The 16,651-nt window shown below is 38.0% G+C and overlaps 1 protein-coding gene across 34 annotated transcripts in view; it reads right to left on the bottom strand.

The window, feature by feature from the left end:
- The window catches only part of LOC115850539 (metabotropic glutamate receptor 7-like), a 282,573-nt gene that overhangs the window by 100,287 nt on the left and 165,635 nt on the right, over positions 1 to 16,651 (bottom strand). For 8 of the 34 annotated variants that reach the window (XM_070044790.1, XM_070044789.1, XM_070044788.1 and 5 more), the window contains exons 2-5: positions 16,526 to 16,607; positions 14,473 to 14,563; positions 12,509 to 12,557; positions 11,982 to 12,043 (exon numbers count right to left, since the gene is read on the bottom strand). In XM_070044790.1, coding sequence (XP_069900891.1) covers positions 16,572 to 16,607 — 36 coding nt within the window. In that variant the 3' untranslated portion in view covers positions 11,982 to 12,043; positions 12,509 to 12,557; positions 14,473 to 14,563; positions 16,526 to 16,571. Of the gene's footprint in view, positions 1 to 7,334; positions 7,378 to 11,981; positions 12,044 to 12,508; positions 12,558 to 12,965; positions 13,052 to 13,497; positions 13,562 to 14,472; positions 14,693 to 16,525; positions 16,608 to 16,651 lie in introns of those variants that run through there. The other 26 variants (XM_060293449.1, XM_070044805.1, XM_070044804.1 and 23 more) reach the window with 16 other exon arrangements.

The raw sequence follows: 16,651 nt of genomic DNA, 5'->3' as shown, positions 1-16,651 counted from the left end.
TACTGATGCTACCGTCCATCATCATCATGACCGATCAAGAACATATTGCCACATGGAAATTCAACATTCCCTCATGGAAATTCAACATTCCCTGGGCCATTCACAACTTTCCTTTAAAGGACTCATATTCTATGTGGGGTCTTAACACCTTCAAATAACAGAAAATACAAGTCTTTACGCCTTTTTTTCTGTAGCTAATTTTGGCATCTTTCACCTCTGTCCACTTAACTGTTGGTTTAGCACATTCTTGTCACACAAAGAAGCTACTTCCCAAAGAGAGGAGCAATGTGTCAAGTGACAAAGACATTGAGTGAAGTCTTTCACATCCTAGATTGCCCACGGTACAGCTCAGCTGGTCTCTGGGTTGGAAGGCCTGGGTCTACTTTGCTCGTCTGTTACAGGGGAAGGGACATGGTCCTTAGCATGTGGTCTGTGAAACAGAAGCAGCTGCGGGTAGAATTATAACACAAGCAGAACTGGCTTCAATTCTTCCTTCTTAGGTCTTTTTCTTCTTGTTCAGCTGTTCAAGGAACTTGCCTGCCCTCTGTCCCTGCCAGGACGATGTTACGTCTGCCTGGATAAGTAGGTCACCATTGTATATCAGGAAAGGTCTTATTTGTAATCATCAGGAACCAGATACGGTTAATTTGAGCAGAAAAGGAAACTTTTGGAAGTTTATGGTTAGGCCTCAGTAACTAGAAGCAGACGAAACAACTGAAAGCCAAGGCTATGCTATTGCAATTATAGGATCAGGCCAAAGTGATGTTATAAGTCCTAGCTGGCCTTGCTACCAAGCAGCAACAGGAAACAGGAGGTTGACCCAGCACTGCTGGCCTTGCTTCTTTACATCATTTATTTGTAATTCAAAATCCAAGAGAGGGGTGCAGTTGGCCAACCCGAGGTCGCCCGACTGTTTTCCATCTGTAAGGGAGACTGAGCATGTGAGTAAACAGTGTATCTGACATGTTCAGCTTGTATAACGAGAGGAAGGCTCTGTTTCTCACCAAGACCCACAAAGTGGAAAATTCCCCAGAGAAAGGAATTTCAGATCAGATGCTTGGAAAGTTAAAAACAACAACAACAAACAAATGCAGATGTGGAATTAAAGACATGGAGTCATTAGAACCTATATGTGGAGTGATTCAGACCTGAGTTCACATCTGGAGCAAGCTACTCAATCTTGCTGAGCTTCAATTTTCTCTAAAGGAAACAACGTGGAAGATGATATCCACATGTAACTTGTGGTACACATGAAGGAGGGTAGTACAGTATATGATGCCTGGCACATCCTATGCATTTTCTAAAACTACTAGTAGTACTATTATTATTGTCACTTATTATAAAATTTATTGTAGAAATTAAGAGGGAGAGTATTAATAAATGTTAATACAGTGCTAAGTGTCACATTTATGATCTCAACTAATTATTTGTTGATTCAACAAACATTCCACCTATCAGAAAATAACCTGTTAGTGTATATATATATATATATATATATATATATTTTTTTTACAGAAGAAAAGGAACCCTGAGGCTTAGAAAGTGTAAACAATGTACCAAAAGTCACTCATTTAAGAGGTAATGGAATATTATTCAGCCTTAAAAAAATGAAGGAGATCCTTTCATTTGTGACAATATAGATGAAACAGGAGTGCATTATGCTGATGAAATAAGCCAGACAGGATAAATACGAACGATATCATTTATATATGGAATCTAAAAAGAAAAAAAGCCACACTCATAGAAACAGAGTAGAAAACTGGTTGCCAGGGGCTGGGGTGTGGGTGGCGAAAAGAGGGGAAGACTGGTAAAAGGGTACAAACTTTCAGCTGCAGGATGAATAAGGTCTGAGGATCTACTGTATAACATAGTTACTAAGGTCAATAACACTGTATTGTATAACTAACATTTTCTGAGAGAATAGAACTTAAGTGTTCTCACCAAAAAAAGAAAAAAAGGAAAAAGTGTCATGAGCTGTTAGATGTATTAATTAATGTGATGGGAAGGATCCTTCTGCAATGCATATGTATATCAAATCATCATGATATACTCTTTGACTATCTTACAATTTTGTCAATTATACCTCGATAAAACAGGAAAAAAAGAGGTAATAAAGATGAGATTCAAATCCAGGATTATCTAGCTCAAAAAACTACACTCTTAACCATTACAATATAGTATCCATCCATATGTTGTAACTGTAAAATGCTTAACACAAAAGAAACGTTAAATAAATGGTATTTATTCTAACTCTAATGCTTACTAGATATGTTATGTGGTATGTTTTACTTCTAACTACAAGGGTATAAGGTGCAAATTCTTGCTACAGAACATAAAAGCCCCTGTGGTACCCTGTAGGATAAACACAGTACCTGTAAATCTCTCATCTCTCAACCCAGAGTCTCCTCAAGTTGGAGGTCTTTACCCCCTTTATAACGTGGGAATAATGCCTTTCCCACATTTGCACTGGGCATGAAAATCCATACTTCCAGGTGTATAGTGAACCTCCACTAAGCTCCTCGTCACCTTGGAATCACCAGACCAAAGATCATTTATTCCATTAATATAAATGATGTAGGGATAGAAGTACAGAATATACAGAGAGTATTGGAGGAATCCAAACAACAAGTCCTCCACTCTCAAAACAAATTTTAGAGTTCCAAAAGTAAAGAGCAATGTTTGGAAATAAAACTAAAAATGAAACTAACATCTACAATTAGCCAAGTATTTATTATGGGCCAGGCTACTTACTAGGCACTTGATAAACATTACAGCTCATCTTCCTGCAGTCCTTCAAAGCATATAATATTGTTTCTATTATATAGAGAAGAAAATTGTATCTAAGCAGGTTAGTGATTAGCCCAAGACCACAGGGCTAGGCTGTAAGAAAAGAAGGCCAACTTTCAGTGGTCAAAATGGTGATGGATGTTATAACTAGAAGATTATGGCTAATCAAATAAAAATATTCAAAACGGTCCTAATGTATTATTAGGATTTCTTTAGAATAACTTGGGTGCCTTAGTGAATACAGTAATGGTAGGCACTACAGTCTCTTTAATTTGCTAATCATACAAATCTACTTTAATATTCTTGGTGACAAGGAGCTAACTACTGATAAGACAGCTTCTTCAGTTTTGGGGCTACTCCAGGGTGAAATGCCGGAACGTCTTACTGCCTGCAACGTTACCTAGTTCTACCAGGGGGAATAAAGCAGAACAAGTAGCCACTGTTCTTGACAAATGGATACAGTTTCAGTTTTTCAAACTGTGAGTGTCAGATTCATTCACTGTATCACATAGATCTGTCAAATGGCTTTGCCCATTTACTAATGGATGGCACACTGCAGACACACGTTGGGTCAAAGGACTCAATGTCACCTCACTGATACTGTCATCAATATAATTTGTATTGGCATTTTGTCTCACCCTGACTTTAAGGACTATGTGGGGAGATCCAAGTCTCCAGACCATGGACTGATCACCTCTGCTTGACACAGTATTCTCTGCTCATTTCCAGAGGGGACCAAGGATGAGCTCTTGTACTTCTGAGTCTATTCACCCTACCTGGCAACACATACTAGCTGGGCTGATTGGATCAAGCAGGAGCCCCAGAGTTTAAATTTCCAGCTGCATTGGAGGAAACAGAGGCTATGCCCCAATCCCATAACCCCTCACTTCTTACTGCTAGCCTATCCTAGGCTGTTCTTGCTGATAGGAGTACTTCATGCTAAAAATTAATTTTGCTTACCTGATGGCAGTCACGCAACCTCAAATGCCATTTTTATAAATAAGGCAACCACCAATGGAGTGTGATTTAGGGTTTTTTCTTCTGTAGACCCTGCCTACCCTATAAAATCTCCCATTACTGCATCATGGAGACTATAATCCCTTTCCGAGGGAATAGATTCTTTCCAACCATAAGATGAAATAAGAACCTACATTTCCATACTGCCCAAAAGGAAATACATTGATTACAAAATGCAGGAGAATGACTGATTTTCCACATTTGTTGTGTTCATTAAAGGGTTTTTGAATCGACTTGACAGTATTAAAGAAGCTCAACACACACAAAATAAAAATTAATAAATGAAGAGAAAAAAATTGCATTTACAACAAACAACAAAATAAACACATTGATATATAAAAGGTTGTTATACATCGATGAAAAATGGATGTCATAAAGTCACAAACTAAAAAGTATTAACAGCCAATAAAGATATGAAAATATGTTCAACCTTGCTATTATTAATCAAAGAAATACAAATAAAATAATTCAGGTGTCATATTTTACTGACTAGAATGACAAAGTTTTAAAAAACTTGATAATACTGGTATTGATATTGATAATACTGGTACTGATGAGTGTGTGTAAGAGACCACATTGGATGTTAAATTCTTGGTAGAAATAAAAAGCACGGTAACCTTTCTGGAAGACAATATGTCAGTATGTACCAGAACTGACAACCAGCCATTCAAGTTCTAGAAGTCCATTCTAAGGAAATAAACAAATGCTCAAAGACATATGAACAAGGATGCTTGTCTCATTGCTTAGCAGAGCAAAACAGGAATAATCTAAATGTTGAACAGTAGGGACTGGTTAAATAAATAATAGAATGCTGTTCAACCATTAAAAATGATGCTGCAGATTTTTATTAGGTGATGAGTAATCATACTTATATTACTAAATAAAAATGTTATAGAACTCTTTTGTAGTTTGATATAATAATTAAAGGTATTTTATACTTGCATTGTATTTATATGCACCCCGTCACAAAAAAGTTTCAAAAGATACCCTCAAAAATGTTACAGAGATGATTTATCAGAAATGGGATTTTGAGTTATTTTTCCTTTGTTCTTTAAATCCTTTCAATTTTGGAGTTTCTGCAATGAGCCTGTATTATTTTTACAATTAAAAATATTTAAATTTACAATAAAAGGATCTAAATTCCTCCAGTTTTCCATTTATTTTCTACCCTGGCTCAGGGTATTTGTGTAAAAAAAAAAAAAATCAGCTTATTTTCTCTTTTGTATCAATCTAAATTTACTTTTCATAAGTTAACTATTTTATTCTGGCAAAAGTTTCACACAGGAAAATTGTTAAGGTCTGAGTATTCTATTACCTTTAAAAGCACTGGAAACTTTGAAATTATTTCTTTCAGAATTTTCATATAATACTGAAAGGCGGTGGGGGGAGGTAGCAAAATGAAGTGAAATAGATAGTAGTAGTCAACTTCGATTAAGAAAAAGCAACAAGAGGCAGTTTGTACTCTTTTGATACGGTAGAAGCCCCATGTGTCAACTCATGCTAAAAAATGTATATATACACACACATATGTATGTTTGTGTGTATTATATGTATATGTGACACACACACATAATTAATCCCCAGTCTTAGGCTAATCAATCATTGTGGCAGAAATAACGAGCTGTTGACTACACTTTAATTAGCTCCTCCAGCCTGTAGAGGCATCACTAGGACCAAGATAGGAACAACATTCTCCATCTCCGCTTGCATCTGGGTATGGTTCTATCCCAAAGAATGTGACCAGAGGTGACCTGAAGAGTTTATGTCTGAAGGATAACGAGTTGATAATTGTAGCTTGCAGCTTCCTCTCTCCTTTCCTTTTTAGGACAAACGTAGAGCCACTTGATGAAGGTGGTGGGTCCCTGAATAACTGAGCAGAAAACTGACCCTCAGACCACCAAAGTCCATACTACACTCCTGAGTGAGTGAGAAATGAACTGTCCATGTGTTGCTCCACTGAGGTTTAAGGTTTATTATTTAGTGTTTAACTAACGCATTTTTTCTTTAAACCTCAGTTGCCTTCTCTGTAAAATAAAGTCTTTGAAAAGGATCCACTGTAAGTTTTTTCCATTGCTTATGTTTTTATCTTAGTTTTTAATTCTCAGAAACACTGCGCGCATTTTACCTTTTACGTTAGTAAGTCTACTTTTTTTCCCACAAAGACGGGTTCTTCAAGTTATGGAGAAGTCATAGCAGACTGTTGCTTCAGTTTAAGATACGCATTCACATATGAGATGAGAAGGGTGAGGACCCAGAGAAACGCCTTTGACAGAGGGGAGTGAGAGCATACTGAAGAATGTTTAGTAATAAAGAATTCAGACGGGAGAAACGGATGGGTTACATCTAACAGATTTGCTCAAAGGAATTCTGGAAAGGCAAATATGTGAAAATGTATAGCAAAGACATGAAATGCCTTTTGGTCCCTAAATGGATTTCATTTCAAAGACGTGCATATTGCAAATACATGTACCATAACACTTCTCTGTCCACTTCTAGAATCTTCTAAAGCCTGACAGAACATCTGCAGAGAGAGGATGTCATTCCAAGATAATCGACTGCAAGTGACTAAATTAAGATAAAAATGTCCTTAACCTTGAACAGTTTTTAAAGAGATTTTAGAAGAAAAGAGCCCTCCAGGGGGTTGTATAACTATATAATTGTACCCTTTCTAAAAGGCTATTTACAGATACATAATATTTCCCCTCCATTCTTTAAAGTAAAATATAGGATAAAAAAATAGTTTGGGGATAATATTTGTTTGGGACAGCAGGCACTGCTAATCAGTACCACTCTCTCCTTATTCCTTACTATCAGAGCCCTGGTTTAGGAGACCCCATTATCCTTAAGGCTAAGGTGGCCAGTTTAAAATCCGAGCTGATGAGATCTAAGTGCAAGTCTGCTGACCACCTGTGGTAAAAAATTTGCTCTCTGAGTTAGACACTGCCTGTTTTTTCTTACTTAATTTCTTTTTTTTTTTCCTTTTCTTTCTTCCTGCCCAAATTGTTGGAACACTATTGGAGATTCTGGGGTCACTTTGAAGCTATGTGGATGTGCTAGAGATGTGGAAGCTGGAAGAGCGAAGCAACCCAGTCCCCTGGTGATGCCCTTCAGCAGCTGGACTAACACTAGAGGGACTATCTCCAAACTTCCTGCTACCCGTGGAAAATAAGGTAAATCACTCATTCACTTTCTGTTACCTACTAACTGATCCAGAACTCTAACCTCAGGGTTCTAGAACCCTTCTCAGTATCCCATAGTCATACTCATGTTCCGGACTCCTGATCATCAGACTTGCTTACAGCAGATGTATGGGGAGGGCGGGCTCTTCTGGAAGCCCTCATACTTCCTCGCCTACCCCCACCACACACAAATAATGATCTTTATGTCCACTCATCCTTCTATCTACACTCAGAGGCCAGGGCCCCCAGGAAGGCTTCACTGACAACCCTTTACTCCTCTCTACAAGCAGAAAGGGTAGAGGTGTGGGCTCTGGAATCAGACTTCACTTGAATTCTTAATCTGTTACTTACCAGTTTAGAATGTAGGCAAAGTAGTTACCCTCTCTGGACACCCCTGTAAAAGAGGAACACTAAGTAGCACCTACGTACCTTACTGAAAGGATTAAATGAGCAAATGCAGGTAAAGTTCTTATAATTTTTTCTTGGGTCAATCAATTCTAGCTGCTATTGTTACCTTTGGCTAATTTAGAGCAGAGTCCCTTTGCCCTCCTTTGGTTCTCTGGGCCCGTCTCATTCACAACACACACAACCGCATACTGCATTCACAACACACACAATCGCATACTGCAGAGTTTTGAAAGGTGGTTCTCAAAATGTGGTCCCTGGGCCAGCAATATCAGCCACACCTGGGAACTGGTTAGAACTCTGGCACTGGAGCCCAGCAATCTGTGTTTTAACAATATTCTCAGGCAAATCTGATGCACACTAAAGGTTGACGACAACTGAGAACATCTGTCTCAGACTCTCCTGGAGGCATTCACCAAAAATAGAGTTACAGGACCTTACACCTGACCAGCTGGAGAAGGGGTCTAGTAATTGCCCTGGTTATCATGCTTGTCATGATTTTTCAGCACATAAATGTTTGAGAATCACTGCCATTTTGAATGTGTGTTTCACTTGTCTGTTTTTTCAGTGGACTTTACTTCCTTGCAAGGAAGGTTTGTGAAGATTTGTTGCTGTTGTTTGCATTATTAGTTTTATTATGCTAATTCTAGAATCTCTGGTGCATAGTGCAATCTCAGGCAGGAAGTAGTGGCTCATTAAAACAGGTATCCCAAAAGTCTTAGTAGAACTTCAAGATTAATTCCTTCAGGAAGAGGTAAAATTGTCATTAGATGCAGATGATATGATACTATATAGAGAAAACCCTAAAGACTCTACATGAAAACTACTACAACTGATAAACGAATTCAGCAAGGTAGCAGAATACAAGATTAACATACAGAAATTGGTTGCATTTCTTTATACCAACAATGAAATATCGGAAAGGGAATGTAAAAAAACAATGCCTTTTAAAATCACAACCCTCAAAATAAAATACTTAGGAATAAACCTCACCAAGAAGGCAAAAGACTTATACGCTGAGAACTGTAAGACATTAATAAAGGAAAGTGAAGATGATTCAAAGAAATGGAAAGACATCTCATGTTCTTGGGTTGGAGGAATTAACATTGTTAAAATGCTCATACTACCCAAAGCAATCTACAGATTTAATGCGATCCCTATCAAATTACCCATGACATTTTTCACGCAATTAGAACAAATAATCCTAAAATTCATACAGAACCATAAAAGACCCAGAATTGCCAAAGCAATCCTGAAGAAAAAGAACAACGTTGGCGGCATAGCCACCCCAGACTCAGACAGTACTCCAAAGTCACAGTAATCAAAACAGCGTGGTATTGGCACAAAAACAGACATATGGATCAATGGAACAGAATACAGAGCCCAGAAATAAACCCACACACCTCAGTTAATCTTTGACAATTAATCTTTGACAAAGGAGGCAAGAATATATAATGGGAAAGAGACAGGCTCTTCCGCAAGTGGTGTTGGTAAAGTTGGACAGCCTTATATAAACCAGTGAAGTTAGAACACATCCTTTCACCATACACGAAAATAAACTCAAAATCTCTTAAAGACTTAAACATAAGACATGACACCATAAAACTTCTAGAAGAGAACACAGGCAAAATATTCTCTGACATAAATCATACCAATGTTTTCTTAGGTCAGTCTCCCAAGACAATAGAAATAAAAATGAAAATAAACAAAGGGGACCGAATCAAACTTACAAGCTTTTGCACAGCAAAGGAAACCATAAACAAAATGAAAAGACAACCTACAGAATGGGAGAAAATATTTGCAAATGATGCGACCAGCAAGGGCTTAATTTCCAAAATATACAAACAGCTCATACAACTTGATGACAATAAAAGCAAACAACCCAATCAAAAAAATAGGCAGAAGACTTAAAGAGACATTTCTCCAAAGAAGAAATACAGATGGCAAATAGGCACATGAAAAGATGCTCAAAACTGCCAATTATTAAAGAAATGCAAATCAAAACTGCCATGAGGTACCACCTCACACCAGTCAGAATGGCCATCATTAAAAAGTCTACAAATAACATGTGCTGGAGAGGGTATGGAGAAAAGGGAACCCTCCTACAACACTGTTGGTGGGAATGTAAGTTGGTGCCGCCACTGTGGAAAACAATATGGAGGTTCCTCAGAAAACTAAAAATAGACCTACCATATGATCCAGCAATCCCACTCCTGGGCATATATCCAGAGCAAACTATAATTCAAAAAGACACATTCACCCTGATCTTCACAGCAGCAATATTCACAATAGCCAAGACATGGAAACAACCTAAATGTCCATCAACAGATGAATGGATAAAGATGATGTGGTACATATATACAATGAAATACTATTCAGCCATAAAAAAAGAATGAAATAATGCCATTTGCAGCAGCAACATGGATGCAACTAGAGATTATCATACTAAGCAAAGTATGTCAGAAAGAGAAAGACAAATACCATGATACCACTTATAGGTGGAATCTAAAATATGACACAAATGAACCTATCTATGAAACAGAAACAGAATCAGAGACATAGAGAATAGACTGGTGGCTGCCAAGGGGGAAGCAGGTGGGAGAGGGATGAACTGGGAGTTTGGGATTAGCAGATGCAAACTGGTATATATAGATTGGCTAAACAACAACGTCCTACTATAGCACAGGGAACTATATTCAATATCCTGTGATAAACCATAATGGAAAAGAATATGAAAAAGAATGTATATACATATGTATAACAGAGTCACTTTGCTGTACAGCAGTAATTAACACAAGGCTGTAAACCAAGTATACTTCAATAAAAAATAAGTTAATTAAATTTTTAAAAAGATTAATTCCTTCAGAAGAACAAGTACTACACATTCACAAAAAAAGCACCCTTTGAAAGTTTAAATTTTTGAATTTCTTTGCCACTTCCTTAGTTTTGATCATCTTGGACAATATATTTTTAATACTGACTTTTAAAAAGAATTGTGTTTCAGTGTTTGCTATCCTTAGAGAGACAGAAACAGATAAGTACAACTAAATACTTATTTTTCAAAAGTCTCAAAAGTATAAGGGAAATGAAAGTAATTATATCTTCAAATGATTTTGGGGTATGTTTCTAATTTCATACTTCTGATGCGATTCAAGATTAGAACTGTATTAAGACATTTGAGACGTGCCGCATTGGTATTAAATGAATTTAATTTTGTGTAAAGTGGCAGAAATATTTTCTTCAGCAAACATACCTGCAGATATAAAATCACAACCATAAATCTACAAAAAAGCAAGCTACTGAATGAAATCTGATTGGTTATTTCCCTGCAGTATGGATCTGCTAATAATTTAATTTACTACTTGCTAACAGAAGCCACAATTTAAATATACATATATATATATGTGTGTGTATATATCTATCTCTTCAATTTTAAATCATTCATATATATGAACAAGTATACATAAACATATATAACAATTGTTCATATATATATATATAAACAATTTAAATTAAAGAAAGTACATCTGGTGGCCTATCTTTTCCCCCCGATTTCTAAAGAACACCATATTCTATTCTAGGCAGTGGAATGTCAATCCACCTTAAGGGTTGTTCAATGAGCATATCTGAGAAACCACTGGTTTAGCCAATGATGTACTTATTGAGGGAGGCCCTAGTGCCACTGTCAAGAGCTTATCCACAGGAGAGGTAAGAAGGTACTTGTTTGGTTTGTGAAAAGAAGGAGTAGTGAGGAATGGCAGGTAGCTGCAGGCTGATGACACGTGATGTCCATATATATGTAGAACCAACACACCCATAATTGCACCCATTTTCCATACCCAAATCCAAAGTCTTTATATCATTAATCCCAGGCAAAAATGGTAAGATTCATGTGTGTTACTATCCCACGGCTTCAAGATGCCTATCAACTCATATGAGTATGTCTTAGTTTTATCAGTGGAGGACAAACCAGGCTTCTATCACCAAGCCCCATTCCATAACAGGCAAACCAGTCCAAGACTTCTCTGAGTGCTGCAGGAGAGTCTATGGAAGGGGCGCTCACTCCACTGTGATGCCTAAAATGCCTTTGCACAGAGCAAACATTCAATACATGCTGAGTGAATGAATGAGTGAACTGGTGTCATAAAACAGGCTTATTTCAGGGAAATTCCATTCAACAGGCTGGCATTCCTTCCTACCCATCTTAACTGTTAAGCTTGCCATCAGACAAAAATTTAATTATAGAACGTTAGAGCTGAGGAAATTTTAGAAACTATCTACTCTCCAGAGGTACACAACTTTAATTCAGTGGTAAAAATCACTAGGAGTGATTTACGAGTCTATCAGACCTCAGTCCAAATTCCACATCTACCATATTTTGGTGAGCAAATAACTACTTCTGAGGCTCTGTTCCATGTATGCATTACGGGATATCATAATAATACATACATTAATTGTATGACTATCAGGGAATGAAATGACACAATCCATTTGCCATGGTCGGCTAAGTAATTTGCACCAAGTAAGCACTCAAGACATTAGCCAATATTAATAGCAGAGAGATGAAAACAAAACTCTGGGACTGATGCCTACCTTAGTGGCCCCAGTGGTCATAATGACTTTCTTCCATTCAGCCTGCTCTCTTCTCACTAAGACTAAGGGAGAGAAGATGAACAAATTAGGAATAACAATTTGAAAATGGTTTTATACTCCCTGAATGAATGGAATTATAATAAAATGATTCATGAGTTCTGCAGAAATATGATGAGACTTTAGACCTTTACGTTATTTCTCTACAAAACCAGTTGATGGCCCTAAGATGTACCTTCCCACCCAGCCCCATCCTTACCAGGATCAAATATCATTGTAAATGGAAAAGTCAACCACACATAATCAACACGCTAAGTTACAAGCCAGTGAAGTCTCGGAGCTTTGATAGAGAAAATTCAGATTTATCATTATATGTAAAAATAAGATGATATGAAGAACTCAATCTAAAAAATATCACCTGGAGCTCTATAATCTCTACAATAGTGCTATAAAAAGTAAAGAGCTAGAAATCTATTTAGATGGTTTTCCTTATAAGAAAGCACTTTCTGTATAACTTTTAATGTACTTACTATTGATGAGAACAATTCAACAAAATTCAAATAAATATCTGCAGATGTCCTACAAGAAGAAAAGAACAGAGTTAGATGTGACAGGGGATAACTGGACTTCAGGATGAGTAAGACCCTATACTTGACCTCAATAAATTAACATGAAATACAGTGGATGAGTCATGTACAGAATGTCAGAATTCTAAAAGGCCAAGCTAAGTACCAAAAGGAACACGTGGGGACTCTTAAGAAGGAAATAAAATATTGGTTAGTTGATTACGAAAAGGCAGAAGGGAGTAGGTTCCCTTTGGCTGCTCTTTGAAGAGATCACTTCCTTTCCCCCCTAGTCCTGAGGCTAGGGTGGCATGGGCAATAGAGGAATGTGGGGACTGAGAATCATTTCTACTCTCACCAGAGTGGCCGGAAGCAGATTTTCTTACCAGGATGTAGTAGTATGCTAATATTTAAGGGTTCTTGAGGTCAGAGAGAAGGGTTTGAATACTGCGGCTCCATCTCTTGCTGTGGGTCAAGTTTCTTACCTTTCCAACACCTCGGCGTCTTTATCTGAAAATTGGGGATGATGATAATGTCTCCCACCTGAGTGTGAGAACTACATGATATAGTGCATACGCAGGGCTAAATTTGGTGCCTGGCAAACAGAAAGTGCTCAGTACGGCAGGCGAGTGTAGTGACAATAAAGGCAAAGATGACGGGGGTAGTGCCGGTGTTGCTTCTGCCCCCAGAACAGGCTCTGACTGGGAGAGAGTTAAAGCACCTTTGGGTTCATGGGGGTTTATATATAAGCAACGGTTGATCAATGTGAGCTGGTTGTCCAAATGATTATGTGCAATCTAAGAAAAAAATGGGCCTCGGATCTGCTCAGCTACTTAATAATATTAGCAGCAGTAGTAGTCAAAGAAGCTAAATTTTATTACGTGTTTATATGCCAAACAACGTGCTGAACGTTTTAAAAGGATTTACTCACGTATTACAACGAGGCTATACGCTAGGTCCTGATAATGTTATTCGTCTCTTTCAGATGTTGACTGAGCCTCAGACGGGTTACAAAAGCACCTAAGATCCCGTTGTCAGTACATGACGGAAATGAGTTCAATTCCAGCCTGTCTGACTTGTTCTTAATCACTAAGGTATGAAATTAAGCACGTTGCCCTTTGCCTGATTCTCCTTCTGAGGCCTGAATATTTCACTTAGCTCTCTGAGTGCAGAAGAGAGAAAATTCTCTCTCCTTGACCCAACTTGGCATCAAAATCCAACTCCCCTTCTCAAAATGGGTTGCTTCAACGAGCAGCAATGAATGCCGGGTCGTGAACCAGTCACCTTGATGACTAAGAGTCAGACATTACGGAAAGAAAATGCTCTGTGACAAACCTACCCTTGTACAGAAACAAGACAGAAATGGGGGGACAGGGCAGAAGATAATGGAATAAGGCATAGAAAAACAGCAACTGCCATCGTGATAGTAATAATAATAATAGAAGTAGTAGTAGTAGTAATAGTAATAATAATAGACTTTACTATGCTCTAGGCATTGTATTAAGTGCTTGGTGTAAGTGACTTCATTTTAACATTGAAAACAAGTCTATGGGGATGAAATATTATTAACATCATTTTATAGGCAGGAGTATTGTGGTTCAGGTAATCAGGTAAATTGCCCAAGCTCATATGGTTAGCAAGTGGAAAGCAGAGATTTGAACCAGCACCTACACTCCTAACCATTATGCTATAACCATTATGCTGAAGACATAAGAATTCCAATGGTCTTTCCCCATAACCCACTCCTGCACTCCAGACTTAAAAAGTCCAAGATCAAGAGAGAGCAAGCTTGGAGTTGCCACTCTTCAGTGAGTGTCAATCATTTCAAAACAGTGTATTTGCTAACAAGATGCAGTTCCTGTGATAATCTTCTCAACCAGGTATCAAGAAACAGGAAGCAAAGATTCAAGTAACAGTATGTTCCTACTTACGAGGAAGGTGGGACAGCATAGTTGACACTGGGCTTAACTGTTCTGGAAAACGTGGTCCCAGTAGGCATACACGCTGGTACATTTTCCCCACCTACCAAATACAAAAGAAGTATTTCATTTCCATGTTGCTCTTCAAAGTTCCACCTCATTCGTGCCTGTCATTCATCCTCTGGCCTCTTCCTGTCTCCATTTCTGTACAGAAAGGTGCTGAGTCTCTGCTCTCGGATATGAAAAGGGTATGTTAGGAGAGGGAGCCATGGTACCTCGATGTCTTTATTTTTTTCATCTTAATTCTATTATGCCAACTCCACTGAACTTAATTAGAGTGAATACAGAATTACACAATTACCCTCTGTTCTAGTCTTCAGATGTTATATTTTGATAAAATTTACGACATGCTGCTCTCCCCTTGAACGCCAGATGAACACTAGAAATGGATGTGTGTTGACATAAAATCTGTTATAATTACAATTAAAGTATAGCTTACATAATGATAGTGTTAACATAAAATTATAGATGTGTAGAGACAACGTGGTCATGCATTTTTTAGTATATGTACATGCTTAGACCAATATCTGTTAGCAGAATGAAGATGCAAGAGAATTTTGGTTAAGCCGCAAAGGCTGTTTAAGGACTTGCAGATAGCTAAGGGGAACTCAAAGACCAGTAAGATAATATTTTCCCTGCCATGTTTGCAATTGCAAAGTGGAGGGAAGATGTGAAAGTAAGTACCCCTATGGAAATTACAACACAAGTACATTTTTTTCCTTGAATACCTGGGTAAATGCTTAAATTCTAATGTATATCAGTGATGCAAATTTTCAACTGAGTTTGATAAATCATAAAATAATAATTATACATATATGTATATAAAACTGCATGGAACTAGACAGTTCAGAATTACTTCTAATTAAAGAGGTACCCTATGACAACTAACTTAAACCTTACAAAATATGGTTCCAAGTACCCTATCAGAGTGAAAAGCAGGAGACTGAAAGGTTTAGTGTAAATGTTTGTAGTCATGGTGTCTTAACTAAAACTACTGTGTCACAAATACTATTAAAATAATTGTGACATTTTATTCACTTTTACTGCAAACAACAAAACAAACTATAGGTATTCTTTCATTTCAGGTAATTATTTTAGCTAACAGTTATTAAATGTTTTGAGAAGACAGAGTGCTAATTGCATTACTTCATTTTATCTTTAAAATAGCGCTTCCATGTAATTATTCTTAACATCTCCATTGTATTAAAGTGTATCTCTAGTTTAGACCTTTCTTCAGAACTGCAGACTTGTGTATCCAACTGTGTACTCAGCATCTCTACTAAGACATCACGAAAACATCTCAAATCTTATACCTCCAAAACTGGTCTTTAATCCCCCAAACATGCCCTACCCCAAACTTTTTCCATCTTAGGTGACAGTAACCACACCTTTCCAGTTCCCCCGGCCCTAAATCTCAAATTCACCATTGACCCCCTCTTCCTTTCCATTCTTGCATTCAATCTACCACGAAATGCTGTCACAACCTTCCCAATGTGCAACTTCTGAGAACTACCAGCCACTAGCAGCCTGGTGCAGGCCAACAACATAGACCTTGAGGATCCTGTAGTCGCCTCCTGAGATTCTCCCTAACTCCACTCTCTCCCCACATCCTCAAGACCACAGATACAGTTATGCTTTTCAAACAAGAGACAGTTCATGCCACACCTCGGCTAAAATCCTGCCCCTGGCTGCCTACATTTAGAGTAAAAGACACAATGCATGTGATGGCCTCCCAAGACTTACCCAATCCATCCCATCACATATCCGACCTCCAGCCCTCCTGCTGTCTCTTCCTCCCCACTGACTAAGTCAGCCAGGGTGGCCTCCTTGATATTCCTCCAAGCTGCCCGGCATATTTCTGCCTTAGAGTTTTGGGACTGGTTATTCTTACTCCCAGGAGTGGTCTCCCCATCATACATTCTGACAACTCCCTCACTTCAAGTCTTTGCTCAAATGTCAACTTATAAAATCCACCCTGACTACCCTATTTAAAATCAGAACCTACCTGTACACTCCTCCAGCACTCCCAACCCAAGCCTCTTCAGTGAGCTTCACATCCTTTTCCTTATCCCGTAGCGCCCATCAACCTGTGACAAAGCATAGAATTTATTTATAACATCCGTTTCCACAC

The sequence above is a fragment of the Globicephala melas genome, unplaced genomic scaffold (assembly GCF_963455315.2).
Source record: "Globicephala melas unplaced genomic scaffold, mGloMel1.2 SCAFFOLD_226, whole genome shotgun sequence".
In the NCBI taxonomy this organism is placed as follows: domain Eukaryota; kingdom Metazoa; phylum Chordata; class Mammalia; order Artiodactyla; family Delphinidae; genus Globicephala; species Globicephala melas.
The sequence above is the reverse complement of the archived record's forward strand: the minus strand, read 5'-3'. Positions and strand labels throughout refer to the sequence as shown.